This window comes from Glandiceps talaboti, chromosome 2 (assembly GCF_964340395.1).
Source record: "Glandiceps talaboti chromosome 2, keGlaTala1.1, whole genome shotgun sequence".
NCBI classification, from domain to species: Eukaryota; Metazoa; Hemichordata; class Enteropneusta; family Spengelidae; genus Glandiceps; species Glandiceps talaboti.
The window spans coordinates 31,839,457-31,854,410 of NC_135550.1; the positions used below are offsets into that span (position 1 = coordinate 31,839,457).

At 36.1% G+C, this 14,954-nt stretch overlaps 1 protein-coding gene across 1 annotated transcript; it reads left to right on the forward strand.

Annotated features, from left to right (window-relative positions):
* Positions 1-10,822: 10,822 nt before the first annotated feature.
* Positions 10,823-11,968, forward strand: LOC144446644 (uronyl 2-sulfotransferase-like). The gene has a single exon (XM_078136460.1). The coding sequence runs from the start codon at positions 10,823-10,825 to the stop codon at positions 11,966-11,968; it is 1,146 nt and encodes a 381-aa protein (XP_077992586.1).
* The last annotated feature ends 2,986 nt before the right edge of the window (positions 11,969-14,954 follow it).

The following is a 14,954-nucleotide window of genomic DNA, read 5'->3' on the forward strand; positions in this document are numbered from 1 at the left end:
GATAACCGTTGCCACCCATGTGTGTAAGGAACCAACCAAACCAAAATTAATATACATTTTGTAGTTAGAAATTGAGGTATGTGGTATTTCGGGGGGAACAAAGGACGTGGGGTTAATTCAGTGTTTACTCAAATGTGAAAAACAAATTCTCACTGAGGACATTCAATTTATGTACGCCTGAGAGGCAAGCCATTGAAGTGGCATTATTTATTTACAGCTTCATCAACTTGATCCCAGCTCTCAAGAATAGATCGCTGTTCACAATAATAAACTTTCCTCCTAATATTATTTGCAAAATTTACAGTGATAGATGTTATGAAATTTACAAGTCTAAGGGTCTTCGGTATGATTTCTCAACGGCGTGTCGTAATGACGCTGTCACTCGGCGTTTGTGTCTGTGTCGTGGAGTCAGGACGGGGCACACGCATTTCCATAAGTGTTTCCACTGACGAGTTGTGTGCCACCGCGCCGTTAACAACTGCTGATTCGACCTGTCCTCCCGCAACGGAGATTGAAACAAATTTAGCGAAGCGTGTAAACTCTGCCGCGCATCCTTTTTTGTTCGCTTGACAAGCAAATTGAAAGGTTTATGGAGCGGAAAAAGAGTTCTAGCTGATTATGGTTCGATTTGTGAGATGGGTACCTGACCATACTGAGATGCAGACAGGATGTTATCACATGGGAACTAAGCAACGTGTAAATTGTACAAATATTACATTTAACAACCATCACATCATGTAGTATGAAACGGACAGTTTTTATTGCGGCGCGTCATGAAACGAACAAGACAGGTCGAATGTCATCAACATACCTAAATTTTGCCAACCGAACAGATTTTTTCAAATTTCTAACCTTCATCTCGAAACTGATGTGTTGGTATTGTTGATGTATCAAATAACATTATGATGAAATCCTAACGGATGGAAACCTATTGACAAGAAATTATACACTTTTAAGAACAGCTTAGACTGGCACATTATTATAATATATATTGCTCTTATATAAGGTCACAGGCCATCGTTCAATCACCACTATCGACCACTCTCGTCAGGGAATTTCAAATTCTCCGAACATATTCCCAATGAATTAACTTCGAGATAATATCAAATTTTGACGGAAACCAGAATAGAGCATACTGAAAACAACTCGCAGACAACAAGTTCACTGTATGATGATATAGACGTGTATCTTGAAGTCTCAGAAGACCACTCACTGTATGACTCATCCCATGTTCAAGGATTGCCAGCAGAATGAAGAACAGCGGAAAATGGTCAGGAAACGCGAGTTTGAATTAATTCTCTAACCAAGGTAGTTCAGCCACACATTTTGTCAGCGAAAATCAACCGGAAACAACCTTGTCGGAAGGAAGTCGCTTCAAATCTTAGAAAACAAGCTATAGGGAATGAGCAGAATTTACGGCGGGGGGGGGGCGTGAGGAGAAAATGGGGTGGGGACAAAAATAAATGGGGTATGAAAGGGATGGGGGCATCAAATATTTTACTCATGATTTGAACCAAATTAATCTTTAGGAGCGGTTGTTTACCGCGTATAATTGCAAAACTTTCTTGCGCGCTAAATTCTTAACCCTAGACTTCATTATGAGGCGGCTGACTGTCATGAGAATGTGTTTGAGTATTATATGCCTCAATCTCTATCTCTAACTATCGACGACCTCCCCCCTTCTCTCTCTCTCTCTCTCTCTCTCTCTCTCTCTACTCTCTATCTATCTATCTATCTCTCTTTCTCTCCCTCTCTCTCTCCCTCTCTCTCTCTCTCTCTCTCTCTCTCTCTCTCTCTCTCTCTCTCTCTCTCTCTCTCTCTCTCTCTCTCTCTCTCGCTCGCTCGCTCGCTCATGTGATATATATCACAGGAAATTAAATACCATATTAGAGAGAGAGAGAAAGAATGGATATTTGATGTGTGTATCTACTTTAATACATCTTTATAGGTTAAAGGGTAGACAATATAGTCATATAATAATGTACCGTGGGTAAATTTGGGGTACAATATTCTATGGCCTTTAATACTGGGTTTGGATTGAAATGTTAAGCCTCTAAAAGTCCCCCTACATGCTCTTATTTTCCAAAACTTGCTCACCAGCGATCATGGTGATGCTGTTTCTCCCCCAAATCAATATTGAAGGGGAAGCCATGCTTGCTAAGTATCTCCAAGCATAGGTTAAAGCCCAGTATGAGAAATCTCGTTGCAAAGCCCAAATGTATAAGAAATATTTTATTATTTAAGGATGCTGAAGTCGATTGCCACTATTATTATACAATTGTACATCTCAAGAATGCGGCGGGGCGGCAGGTGGGGAGTACCGTATAATTGCCACATAAAGACATGTGTAGCCTTCGAGGTGGCACGAACATTTTCATTAAGGGGGCATGAAATTTGTTGGGGGCATGAAATTTGTTGAGGATGCGAAGTGGGGGAGGGGGGGGGGCTGCTATTTTTTTTTTACCTTCTCCTCAGCCTCCTCAGCCCCCTCAGTACATTCTGCTCGTTCACTTACTATTTTGCCTGCTGATAAATATAGACAACAGTCTCAGACCATTATAGTATGCATATGTGTTTCGCATGATCAAGTGTCATTCGTTGATTAATATCCCTAATTTCAGGCATTGAACTTCGATTCCGAATGTATACTAAGCAATAACAGTGTCGAACTTACAAAATAGTGACCTTACCTTCAAGAATGAAAGTACTTATGAAATATTGATACAGTTCTAGCTAGGGCCACAAGAATTCAAAATTAAGGTGATGTTATAAATTCTAAAGGTAACAGAAGAGTCTGACGTGGATTTAGGAAAGTGTGAAGTTAACGTTGACATTTTGACTTGTTTGACACCGAGACTATAGTCGTGGAGATAGATATGAGCTAAGTAGTAATGGCGGGATTTAATAAGGTATGATGTCAGCATGAAGTGAAATATACATTGGGGAAAATCTAAGTTTGCTACGGTTTGTAAGTTAAAGGATTCAAAGATAATTTAAAAAATGAACTAACATGCCATTTATCATTTATCATTTAACAAAACTTCAAGAGAACATACCAATAAAAGCATGTCATGACCCACTTCTAGCTTGTCATGTAACGACATATTACACTATAATTCAATGTCGCATGAATTTCTGTGAAAGTATATTGCATTGTCATAAAGAAGCTAAGTGTGTCGTTTAAAAGATCTCAGTGTGAGGAAGGGGGCGAACTTTAAAAATGGCAAGACTGTAATAATCCCATCACCTTATCCTTAGTCTGACAACGTGTTTTGCTATAAGATTGTCACGTGGCTGAAATGAACTACGTATATTTACCTCGAACAAAAATTGGTAAATCGTGATAGTTTATTACAAAAAAATAAAAATGTTCCAAGTTTAGGTTAAAAAGTTCAGGGTATTATATTAATGATTGGCGGGTTACAAGTAGATGAGACTGATACATTCTATTCGGGATGCTGCAATGATGACGAATGATTCGCCATCAATCTGAGAACACATATGATTCAGATGTTATTCTTCCATAAGAAGTGTAAAACCACCTTATATTAGATTGATAATACAAATCAAATCAATTCAGAATGTGAAAGTAGCTATATTTTGATTTGAAGTAATTATTACCAGATTTTTTCCATTTTCAAAGAATAAAGTTTCAGTTTACTTATTATCTATTTCGACTGAATTTAGTCTTAAAAGGCCCATAATACAATCCCAGGTTTTTGCATTAGTGCTATCAATGATCAATGGAGCCATAGCAGTTACATGGGCCAATTCATTTGTTCAGTACCAACTTTATCTATAGCTCTATCAAAATGAATTTTTTGTTGTGTTGTATGATTTTTTAAACTGAGCTTTACTCTTTCACACCTAAGTTTTAATCCTAATCCGAACTAAGCCTTTACTATCTGTCTAAAACATTAGTCCATGTTTTGATTTTGTAAAGTTTATTTACAAGTCGATTATTATATACAATGGGAGATAAGCTTTAATGGAAATTTGACACGACCCAAAAAACAACAGCACACACACACACACACACACACACACACACACACACACAGAGACAGACAGACACACACACATACACACAGACAGACAGACAGACAGACAGACAGACAGACAGACACACTCACACATACACACACAGACGGACACACACAGACAGACACACTCAAACATACACACGCGCGCGCGCGCACACACACACACACACACACACACACACACACACACTTTGTAGGGAAGCACCTATATACAATAGGTGATCTACATTTTCAGTAACCTTTCTATTGCCTTTTGTGACAATATATCATCAGATGTTACGATTGTGTGTTACTTTGTATATGCCATTCAAGTTCTCGTGTGCCTAATCATAGACCCTCCACCCAGAGTGGAGGGTCTATGGCCTAATCGAACTCATCATCTTAGCTATCATGATTTTCGACGCGTTCCATGTTGAATCGTAATTAATCTTATACTAAGGGAGCCTTCAGTAATTGCAGGGGGGGGGGGATTAGGGGTGGATCATATTTTACAAATCGGTCATCGGGGGAGGGCCATATTTTAGAAGATTGGAGTTAAGGAGTGTCACATTTTACTTTGACTCATTTTGTGAATCTAACTTTGCATTATTGTGTGATTCTTGCATGATCCCACCGCTGCCACCAGTTCCAACTCCTACTGTTGCCACATCCAACCACTGCCACCATTGTAAAGTAATATTATAACATATTATAACATATTTCAATGAAATGCAGTGAATTTACTGTTAGTTGTAATGTGAGGAGAGCAGTGGGTCTTACAGTATTAACGGGTCAACAGCGTGACAAGTAAGTTGTGGATAATGTGGTGGAGTGTAGATGTTGACCCCGTTCCAGAGGTTGTCACCTGTTCGCCCATCTAGTCTTTGGGAGTTCTGGCTTTCAGCTCAGCCACAGGCATTGATTTAATACAATCACACACTCACTGTGGTGGCAATAGTGGGAAACGACAAATGCGTTTAAAACTATGTGGCGAGATCTTTACTACAGAAAAAATCCTTGTCTCCTCTAGTAGGATTCGAACCCAGGACCTTCTGTCTACCAAAAAATATGATCGCTATATATTTTCACGTTCGGTTATGATATATTTATGTGCATGTTTTGCATTTAACGAAAAGGGGGATGGGTAGATCTGAACAAAGAATGTAAAAGACCCTTCAATTTTACATCCAATTTGCCAGATTGAACATCAATCTGATAGTCACTTTTCGGAAAAGGGAATTTTGAAGTCCACTAGTACTGTTTCAAATCAAGTTATTACATGTAAGTATTCATGTAAATATTGAAGGTCAAAGCAGTCTTCTTTAGAAAGGTCTGCCTGCCCCTGAGGTACGAAAGGAGTCGGAAATTCAAATCATTGTCATCATGTGCTCTTACTTACTGTACGCTCATTTTGAACTTGACCGTCACCAAAACATATATCAAACATTGTTATGTATATATATATGTTGAGATGCCATTATGTATGATTGACGGCTATTATTAAACTGGATGTATCAATCGAGCAATGACATATATATGACTGACAGCTAACTGGATGTACGGATCTTTAGACTTTACTATCCATCGAGCAATGACATGTATGAATGACAACTAACTCGACGTATGGATGTTTACTATCAACTGAGCAATGACAAAGGCATAAAATACATGAGTTTCAAACACAAGAAGAGAAGACAAGTTCGTCGAACACTCGCAAATTATTGAATTATCATGCAGAGAACAGTCAACGATGTATGGTGATACGTCGCCATCATCATTCACATTCACGAACGATTTCATCGCGGTTATCACTAAATGTCCGCAGAGGGCGGTGTCAACACAACTTTCTTTCAGCGAGGGCTTGTCCCACTTTTCTCCTTTCGAAATACAAGTGATTCATTGCGGTACATCGTTGTGTTTGCATGTCATACATTTAGGGAACACACAACACTCATTGAAGCAACTATGTACCCTATATTTGTAGGATCAAAACAGTGGTTACAAGTAAAGTTCAATTATGCATATTGTGAATTATCTACAAATATCTACAAACTCTATAAATACCGAAATAGCAAATAGCACAATAGAATACGACAGTCCTTTTTAAGTAAATCTAACCAATTTTAAAAAGTTGAAACAAAACTGTTCTGATCTCCTCCCCAACAGACAGTCTAATGATTGTTAACATTGTCATTGTCAAAAGACTACACAGAATGTTACAAGCCATGGTTATACTGTTATCGATTTAATTCTCAACCTCATTTTTACTGAAAAGCGATATTGGCTGTTTTCTTTTCGGACCCAAATTTCACTGATTTAGGAAGCTATACAAACATATGAGTAAAATGCATTCACAAAAATGTATGTATCAAATTGAAAGCTATAAACTTATTTGACATTTAGCACATCTCGGAATCAATTTACATACAAGTTGGTATCACTGGTCGATCATGTCAGTTTTAAAAATTTTAACAGATGTTTTTTTAAACAGTTTTCAAGTTCAATTAGCATAGATATGATAGAACTCTCAATGACTAATATTTTATCGATGGTACTCACATAGTTTTTCAATCATTGGTATTCTATTTTTAAGTACAAATTACATATTATCATTATTCGTATAAAAACACGAATAGTGATAGTAGTTGCAAGTTTTTTTTACTCTGTGGCTTCTTCCCATGATTTTTTTCAAGTCGGATAGCGAAAAAGTTACAAACCCCAATGGTCACGTGGTGGCGCTCGTCACGCTAATCATGATACAGAATAATGGCGTTACTAGGTATTTATGAATATTCAAAAAATACCGTCACCGGTGCTAGCACTTTATACACGATATCGTTCACTATGTGTGCCACAAAATAAGAGGCAAGATCAATAGTTTAATGTTTGGCCTCAAATCCCCCCACCCACCCTTCTAACTACTTGGCTAAAATTGAAAATTGTTTCAGACAGAACAATCAATTTCAAATCAGTATGTAGTAGTATGTTATACTGTGAATACAAAGTCAGTATTATGTAGTGAGGACAATTATACTGTTCTTTGTTGACACTTTACTGTATTTTAGTGCCAGGCATTTACTATAACGAAAATTCTTCCATTTCTCAAGTTGACATTTTTTAGAATTATTTGTATTTAGGGGTTCAAAACAGATCCATTAAAAGTAAAATCGTTTTTGTAGGATGAGAACTAAAATGGTTCAACTCCCCCCCCCCTGAAAAGAATTTAGTTTTAGTTGTTTTTTTAAATCCTAGGTTGAACTATTGATTTCGCCCCTAACATAAATATATCGTTCACTTGTATTTTAGTAGTCAAGGGCTCGGACCATAAGTTTTAGCTAATCTAGTTACCTTTATCTATTTTAATTACTTTATTCACAAAACTATTGTATGAAAATATTCGTCTCTTATAATATATGAGGCGAATATTTTCATAAAATGTCGGTCTGTATATTCCCCTATGAATATCAAAGTAGGAAGGTAGGCAATGTTGAATGATAACGTTGCTTTAACACAGTCTTACAAGTTCAAAGATAGTTTTCCTTTGTCCGATAGTGCGCTGACTGTTTGGCAAACTCTGCCAAAGCAAAGGAGATGGATAAATTGTATGTCGCCTCCAAGGGTGGAAATCTTTTCTTTAAAAAACAGAAAGTCATATAGTATTGGGTGTAGTAAGCGATTTAGAGGCATAAAATATCAAACCATACACATACAAAACACTAGGTACCGTCAAACCAAATTACTGAGAATACTAGTACTGACCAGACTTACAGTTTCTTGAATCCCGTATGATCGTGGTATGGCATGCAACATGCAAAACACACATGAGGTGGCGACGTAAACAAGATCCTTTAGGCTTTACCAGGGTCCTGGAAACAAATGCCGTCGGAAGTACGCACGCACGCACGCACGCACGCACACGCACACACACACACACACACACACACACGTGTTTTATTTACATTTTGAGAAGCAAAAGAAGGTAGTTACCTCCATGCCATGCCATATTAGATGGTTTCTTCTCACAAAATGTATACGAATGACAATTGAAAAAAATAAGAGTAAGTTAAGTAGTCTGAAACAATAACCTTTGACCTCTGAAAGGAATAACAGACAAAGTGATAGAGTCTCAATCTGCATGTATTCACGCATATCCAGAATATTGCATTTACATTGCTATTCTTAACCATCAACTGTTCTCGTGAACTTAACACCAACGTATAAGTAAGTAAGCTTATTCTGTAACTTTATGCATGTGATTGTTTATTGTGGAAAGTACTGAAGTGATTGTCGAAAATCAGTTTTAACATTTCAGTATCCATTCATTGACATATAATTACGTTGTATGTGGTCGATCCAGGCTTGCAAATGGCTTCCTATGGAACTCTATAAACGGCTTAGTCCTGCCTGCAGACAGACTACGAGACTAGATTCATTGGAATGGGATATATTGTCAGAATCAAGGGGTAATCACTATATAAATAACTGTATTTAGCATGTATGTAATTTCTATATTATCTGAAATTATAAGAACTATTAAATGATAGTAATACATTTCACATACAATGGATTATTAATGTGATAGAAAATACTTTCAATTTCATACTTTTAATCAGTTTCAGAAATATGGGTAAAGTAACAAAAATATTTGGAATCGAATGATATGATGTGACAAGCACTGCATGGGGGGGGGGGGGGTAAATGATCAGTCCAGTTTGCAAAGTTTGATACGTAGTACTAGTAAACTGTTTACTCTCTCAATAACATATTGGATATTAATGTACAGAGAAATTATTTACTAATCAGACGACTTTAACAGTATAGCACGTAAGCAGCTCTGAAATATGCACTCTGAGAACTCTGACATGTCTCTACACTCCAAGAACTCTGACATGTCTCTACACTCTGAGAACTCTGACATGTCTTTACACTCTGAGAACTCTGACATGTCTCTACACTCTGAGAACTCTGACATGTCTCTACACTCTGAGAACTCTGACATGTCTCTACACTCTGAGAACTCTGACATGTCTCTACACTCTGAGAACTCTGACATGTCTCTACACTCTGAGAACTCTGACATGTCTTTACACTCTGAGAACTCTGACATGTCTCTGTCCCTTTCGCTATGGTTCTTCCTATTGGGAAACTGCAAGACTGCAAAGTTATTTCCTGTGTACAGTTTTGATAAAAAAAGAAGATAAGTGTTTAGTGTAATTACTTTAAATATGTTTGGTTTAAATCTTATGGATATTAAAGTGGATCTTGGCATTGGTTCATGTTCAAGAAATATCCCAGGTTCACAGTTTTCAAGAAATATCCCAGGTTCACAGTTTTCAAGTAAAAAATGAACATTTGAACAAGATATAACACAATTTAGTCACTTTTATTTCTTATTGACATCAGAATGGGTCTTGGCAGTTTTTTGTACATGAAAACCATGTACAGGAAATATCTTTGCAGACTTTGCAGTTTCCCTGTTGGAGGAATCATGGCGAAGGGAGATGTAGTGTAGAGGCTATCTAATCATCTACTCTTCAAAGCCAAGGATAGCCACTAAACTACAGGGAATTGAGATGTGTTGGAGTTCTCTCAGCACATATTTCCAGAACTAGGGCATAAGCACATTTTCACCAACAAAATTAGACAAAAATAGGTTTTTATATATAATAGCTACAGTTTGGAGTATAATTTGAGCAGAAAATTAATTGGACATGACTGACTTCCAATTGTTGCTTTTTGTCAATAATTTATGCAGCAGATTAAAGACATAAAGATAGAGTTTATTGTAAATTCAGAATTGCAGTATTATGAGTATATTACACAACCCTTCTCATAACGTAGAAATCATGACACATTGTAGACAATAACATTTTAAGTATTTAGGCAGGAAATGTTGACTCCAAAATTTGTTGAAAGGATGTGAGAATGTGATAGATTTTTCAGGGATTTTTTGTGTAGAGAAGGATGCAGGAAGTCATGGAGTTCTTCCTGTTTTTGTTTACCAAGGCTGTTTATCACACGGAACATTTTATTTCCAAACTATTCAAAGGAAAACAGAAGTCCGAGATTTACTCACAATTTATGTTTATTGTAAGAGATATATAAGATATTTTGGTGAGAATAAGATTTTCACTTTGTATAATCTATTTAAGGTACAAAGTGACATTGATATAAGTGGAGAATAGAATAACCTATCAGTGATAAGGACAGCCTTACTTATTTCTCGGTTTCTCATGACCACATTGACCCAATATTTCTTACATCCAGCAAAAATATAGAAAATGTATGTCCTCTATGGCAGGATTAACCAAAAATACATGTCACATGATCACATGACATGTCACATGATGGTCACATGACAATCCCACAAGTTTGTGTCTGGGCAAAAATTATTGTTCATTGATGAAATTTAGGACTTTATAAAACAAATGCTTCATAGTTTCATTCTGACTTGAATGTCATTTCTAAGTCATCTTGACTGTTAAAGTAAGATTATGAATTGAAAGCATAACCAACATATACACACTTTAAAAATTTAACCAACTGACAGACCAACCCATCCTCTTTTATGGTGTTACAATTAGAAACATAGAAATAAGTACTAAAGGCCACCTTAGGGAGAATTCTACAGTTTGTGAAAGGCTAGATAATTTTTTTTTTATTTTCTAACACATATTCATTTTTCTCCCCAGAGGAACATGGAAACTAGTGTTTGAAATGCTTATTCCTGGAGACATATCTTCACTCAGGGATTTAGCTGTTGATTGTGGAGAAGAGCATAGACCCTTGGTGGAGGGTCTATGAGAAGAGCTATGCTGAGATCATTGAGAACCTCATGTTTTAGGAAACTGTTCAAGAAACGACGGGTAGTAATATTGTTGCTATTGCTTGTATGTCTTATACTTTCCACTGCTATCCTTTTCACCACTGGTAAAGGACATGTGAACCTCAGGAAAGATATCCTGTTCTCCTTGAAAAAATCTCCTGTACGTAAAATTGATGGTACATTACTTGACATTGATCTTGTTTTAGAAAATGTAAATAACAAAAAAGTGAACATAAGCAGTGGATTTTTGTCACCAAGTACAGGTCTGCCTCTAAATCTCAGTAGAACATGGAATGAAACTCGTGTTATTTACAATCGAGTGGATAAAAGTGGGAGTCGCAGCTTACTGTACACTTTTAGAAGACTAAGAGATGTGAACGGTTTCATTCACAACCAAAGCACAGAGTGGCTAAAACCAAACCTAACATTACAAGAGCAGAGAGATTTTGTAACTGAAATTCTTTCATTGACATCACCTTTCATTTATGACAGACATGTTCACTACATGGATTTTGAAATGTTTGGGGTGTCAGCTCCTTCATGGATTAATATGATACGAGAGCCTCTTCCACGGTTGGTTTCTAGGTATTATTTCAAGAGGTATGGAGATGAGTTTCGAAGTGGTCCAAGAATGGGGTTTAACGGAACTGAAGAGGATGTCAACAGATCTTTTGATGATTGTGTATTGTCAGACCATCCTGAATGTTCTGTGGAGGGTGGATTTTTAATCATACCATACTTCTGTGGCCATGAACCTGCCTGCCAAAAACCAAGCCGTTGGGCACTAGAAAGAGCACAAATGAATGTTTTGGAAAAATTTGCCTTTGTTGGTGTTCTCGAAGATTTTAATAGCACCTTGATAATTTTGGAAAGAATGTTTCCACAGTTCTTTAGTGGGATGTTCCGAACTTATAAACATGTCAAACATAAATTTATCAAGTATAGATCATCAACTAAAATAGAAACATCATCAATTGCTTTAACGATTATGAAATCACGTCTCAGTCTTGAATATGAATTCTATAATTTTGTCAAAGAGCGTTTAGAATTGATAAAACAACAGTTAGGTATAGATTCACCAACAACAACAGAAAAAGAATTAACATCAAAGAATACATAATGTCATCTCACATAGAATGTTAGAAAAAATGAAGACATTCAATAATGAAAGTTTAAAGTGATAAGTTTTTAACATAATACAAATCTTTTTCTTCCTTATTTTTGACTTAGAATGATTTAAATAATATGGTTACTATAGAGTTGGTATTGTTTAACTCTACTTTTAATACAGGATGACTTTGTAGTATTCAGAGATCTGTTCATCATTACATTTCATTGTTCCATCTAGATATGTGGGAATGAGATTAAAAACAACACACCATGTTGCAATGACCAAGAGGAGTGAGACTACCTTCTAGTGTTGTAATTTTGCTTAGCAGAAAACAGAAAAAATGTTGAGAATGATAAATATACTTTTATCTTGTATAATGAGGTATATCTATGAAAATTGAACCAAACATTTGATGATGTGGGCAATAGGAGGTGACATTCATCCTGACATGGACAATAGGATTGGTGGTACCCAAGCAATAGGTGACATTCATCCTGACACAGACAATGTGATTGGTGGTACCCAAACAGTAGAAGATAGCATTCATCCTGACACGGAAAATGTGATTGGTGGTACCCAAACAATAGGTGACATTCATCCTGACACGGACAACTTCAGTGCAGTACCAATCTCTGGGCCAATCATGAACAGTATCCAAGCATTGTCAGTGAATAGATTGGGCCATATTGGGGGCAGTGGTGGGTGGGTACAGTTATTGGTAGTATGTCATTAAAGTCTACTTCACTCAACAAAGCAAGGATAGAAGTAGCAAATGTTTATAAATTAGCGTTAAGTAAGGGGTAGTGGATTCTACTGTATTCCTTCTCCAAATCATAGCATAACTTTTCATCTTGATAACATAACTATATATTTCACTGTCAGTTGTTTATTCTCATATATCAATAATATAGACACACATGGTCCTAACAGGACAACTGTGCTTCACTTCCTTTGTCTTCAGTTGAACTTTGCTGTGACATTTTATTAGATATTAGTAACCTCAAAAAATATGTACAGGTGAAAAATGTGAATCGCCATCTTAGACAGGTGCCAGTTCCAAATGACCTCACCATGGACAAGGTCAACCTCTGCTATTACTGGTATATTGAATTCCTGCCATAGATATCCAAGAATTTTGGATACATGTTTGAGTATTTTCAGTTTTGATAATTTGTGACAAGCCAAGTATTGGTTATATTGATCAGTTCATGACAGTACAGGTGTCACTGATGAATCATCAAAATTATTTTGATAGCTGTTTGAAAGATCAAACTGCTTTTGTCATTGAGTTAGCAATATCAACTATTATTATATCACTAAACAGTCCAGAAAAAACTAATTTTTTCTGACATTATTGAAGAACAATTGGTTAGACTCTGTTATCCCTTTTATATACTGTAACACATACCTGTTAGCATTCTTGTAATACAATTCCTGACTCAAAGGTGGAAAGGTATCAACATTTCTGTCAAAAGGGTAGTTAGAGGAGACTGACAGAATTGATAAATAGTTCATAATTTATTCAAACTTCTACATATTCAGCCATACTGTATTTGACATCGATTGTATTCTACAACCAGACAGTTGCTGACCATAGGATTTAAATCTTACAATCATGAACAGTTCACATTTTCTCACATTTTCATTCAAGACAGACATGACCTGGTAGACATGTCTATCATTATAAAAGACAAGGCTGCAATGTATTGTATTGTTGTTGTTAAGCAAAATATCACAGATGACACAGAACAAGATATATTATTTTAATCTTATTTTATGAATTGTAAAATTTTGGCCATCTGAAAATGTCTTTCCAGAGTGAATCCATCATTTTTTTAATAATTTTAATTGAAGGGATTTTTGCCACATTTTAAAAGAATCTCTCCAACAGTATGTTGGTGTATTGAAGCAGTCATCAAGGTACAGCCTACTGGCTTTACACGTCATGTTTGTAGATGGGATTTAGCTAGCTGGCATAGCAATTGACAGACATTTTCAAAACAGTGCAAAAGTGCAATATTGTTCTCAAGGATAACTCTTATTTTGTTTCAGAAGACTCACAATTTGCCACTTTGTGTATGTGTGTGCGTGTCACTGTGTGGTCTGTATTGTGTGTGAAACTTTGCAACTCCTCACCTAAACATTAGCCAACTAATACAGGAATATTTTTGAGGCTGAAAATGCAACATTTCTGATTTACACTTGTCTGTACTCTGCATGTTTTTGAAGTATTTGTAACTTAAGAGAAAGGCTGCACAGAATTGTGAGAATCTGTAGGTAGCTTGCAGCCATGTAAGCTTAGCTAAATGACACGATGAAATAGATATTGGCATTTAAGATAAATGTAACATGTACATGGTAATTAGTACCTTTGGCAAGGGATTCTACTTACTGTTATCAGCTCTTCAAAGACATCTGTATGGAATGAACAATGAACTTGACCTACAACCTATGATCAGCATAGTTGACCTTTGACCTATGTTCAGCATAGGGGAAGACATTTCTTGCTTTATGATGATGTTTAAACAATTTGGCTTCATTTGGAAACCAAACAAATAAGAGATAACCAACTGATATTGTGGAATGTTTTCAACCAGTTGGTAATATTATAATAAGAATGCTACTTTGTGTTTCCAGATGTAGTCAATAATATACAGCGTGTTGGAATATTAACACAATCAGTTACAAATATAGATTTGATGTCTCTTGACAGAAAGACACAACAAAGTATTTAATAGAGATATAATATCCAGAATAAAATGTACACAATGTATGCTACTTTAGAATGATAAAAAATTATAATAGTAAATACTATTGATATATGTAGTGTATAATGTTATAGACTTCTTTCACCTTGATATAGGTTCACAGAGTACGTACAGATAGATTATGTAATTCCAATGCATTGCTAAGCTCTAAGCTGTGTGCTTTTATGTATGCAAAGATGTACAAGTCCAATAAAGATGTACAAATAGTAAAATGTGTTGCCATGTGA

What these genes read in the sequence shown, in the direction of transcription:
- LOC144446644 (XM_078136460.1), top strand. Translation starts at nt 10,823, where the DNA reads ATGAGAAGAGCTATGCTGAGATCATTGAGAACCTCATGTTTTAGGAAA.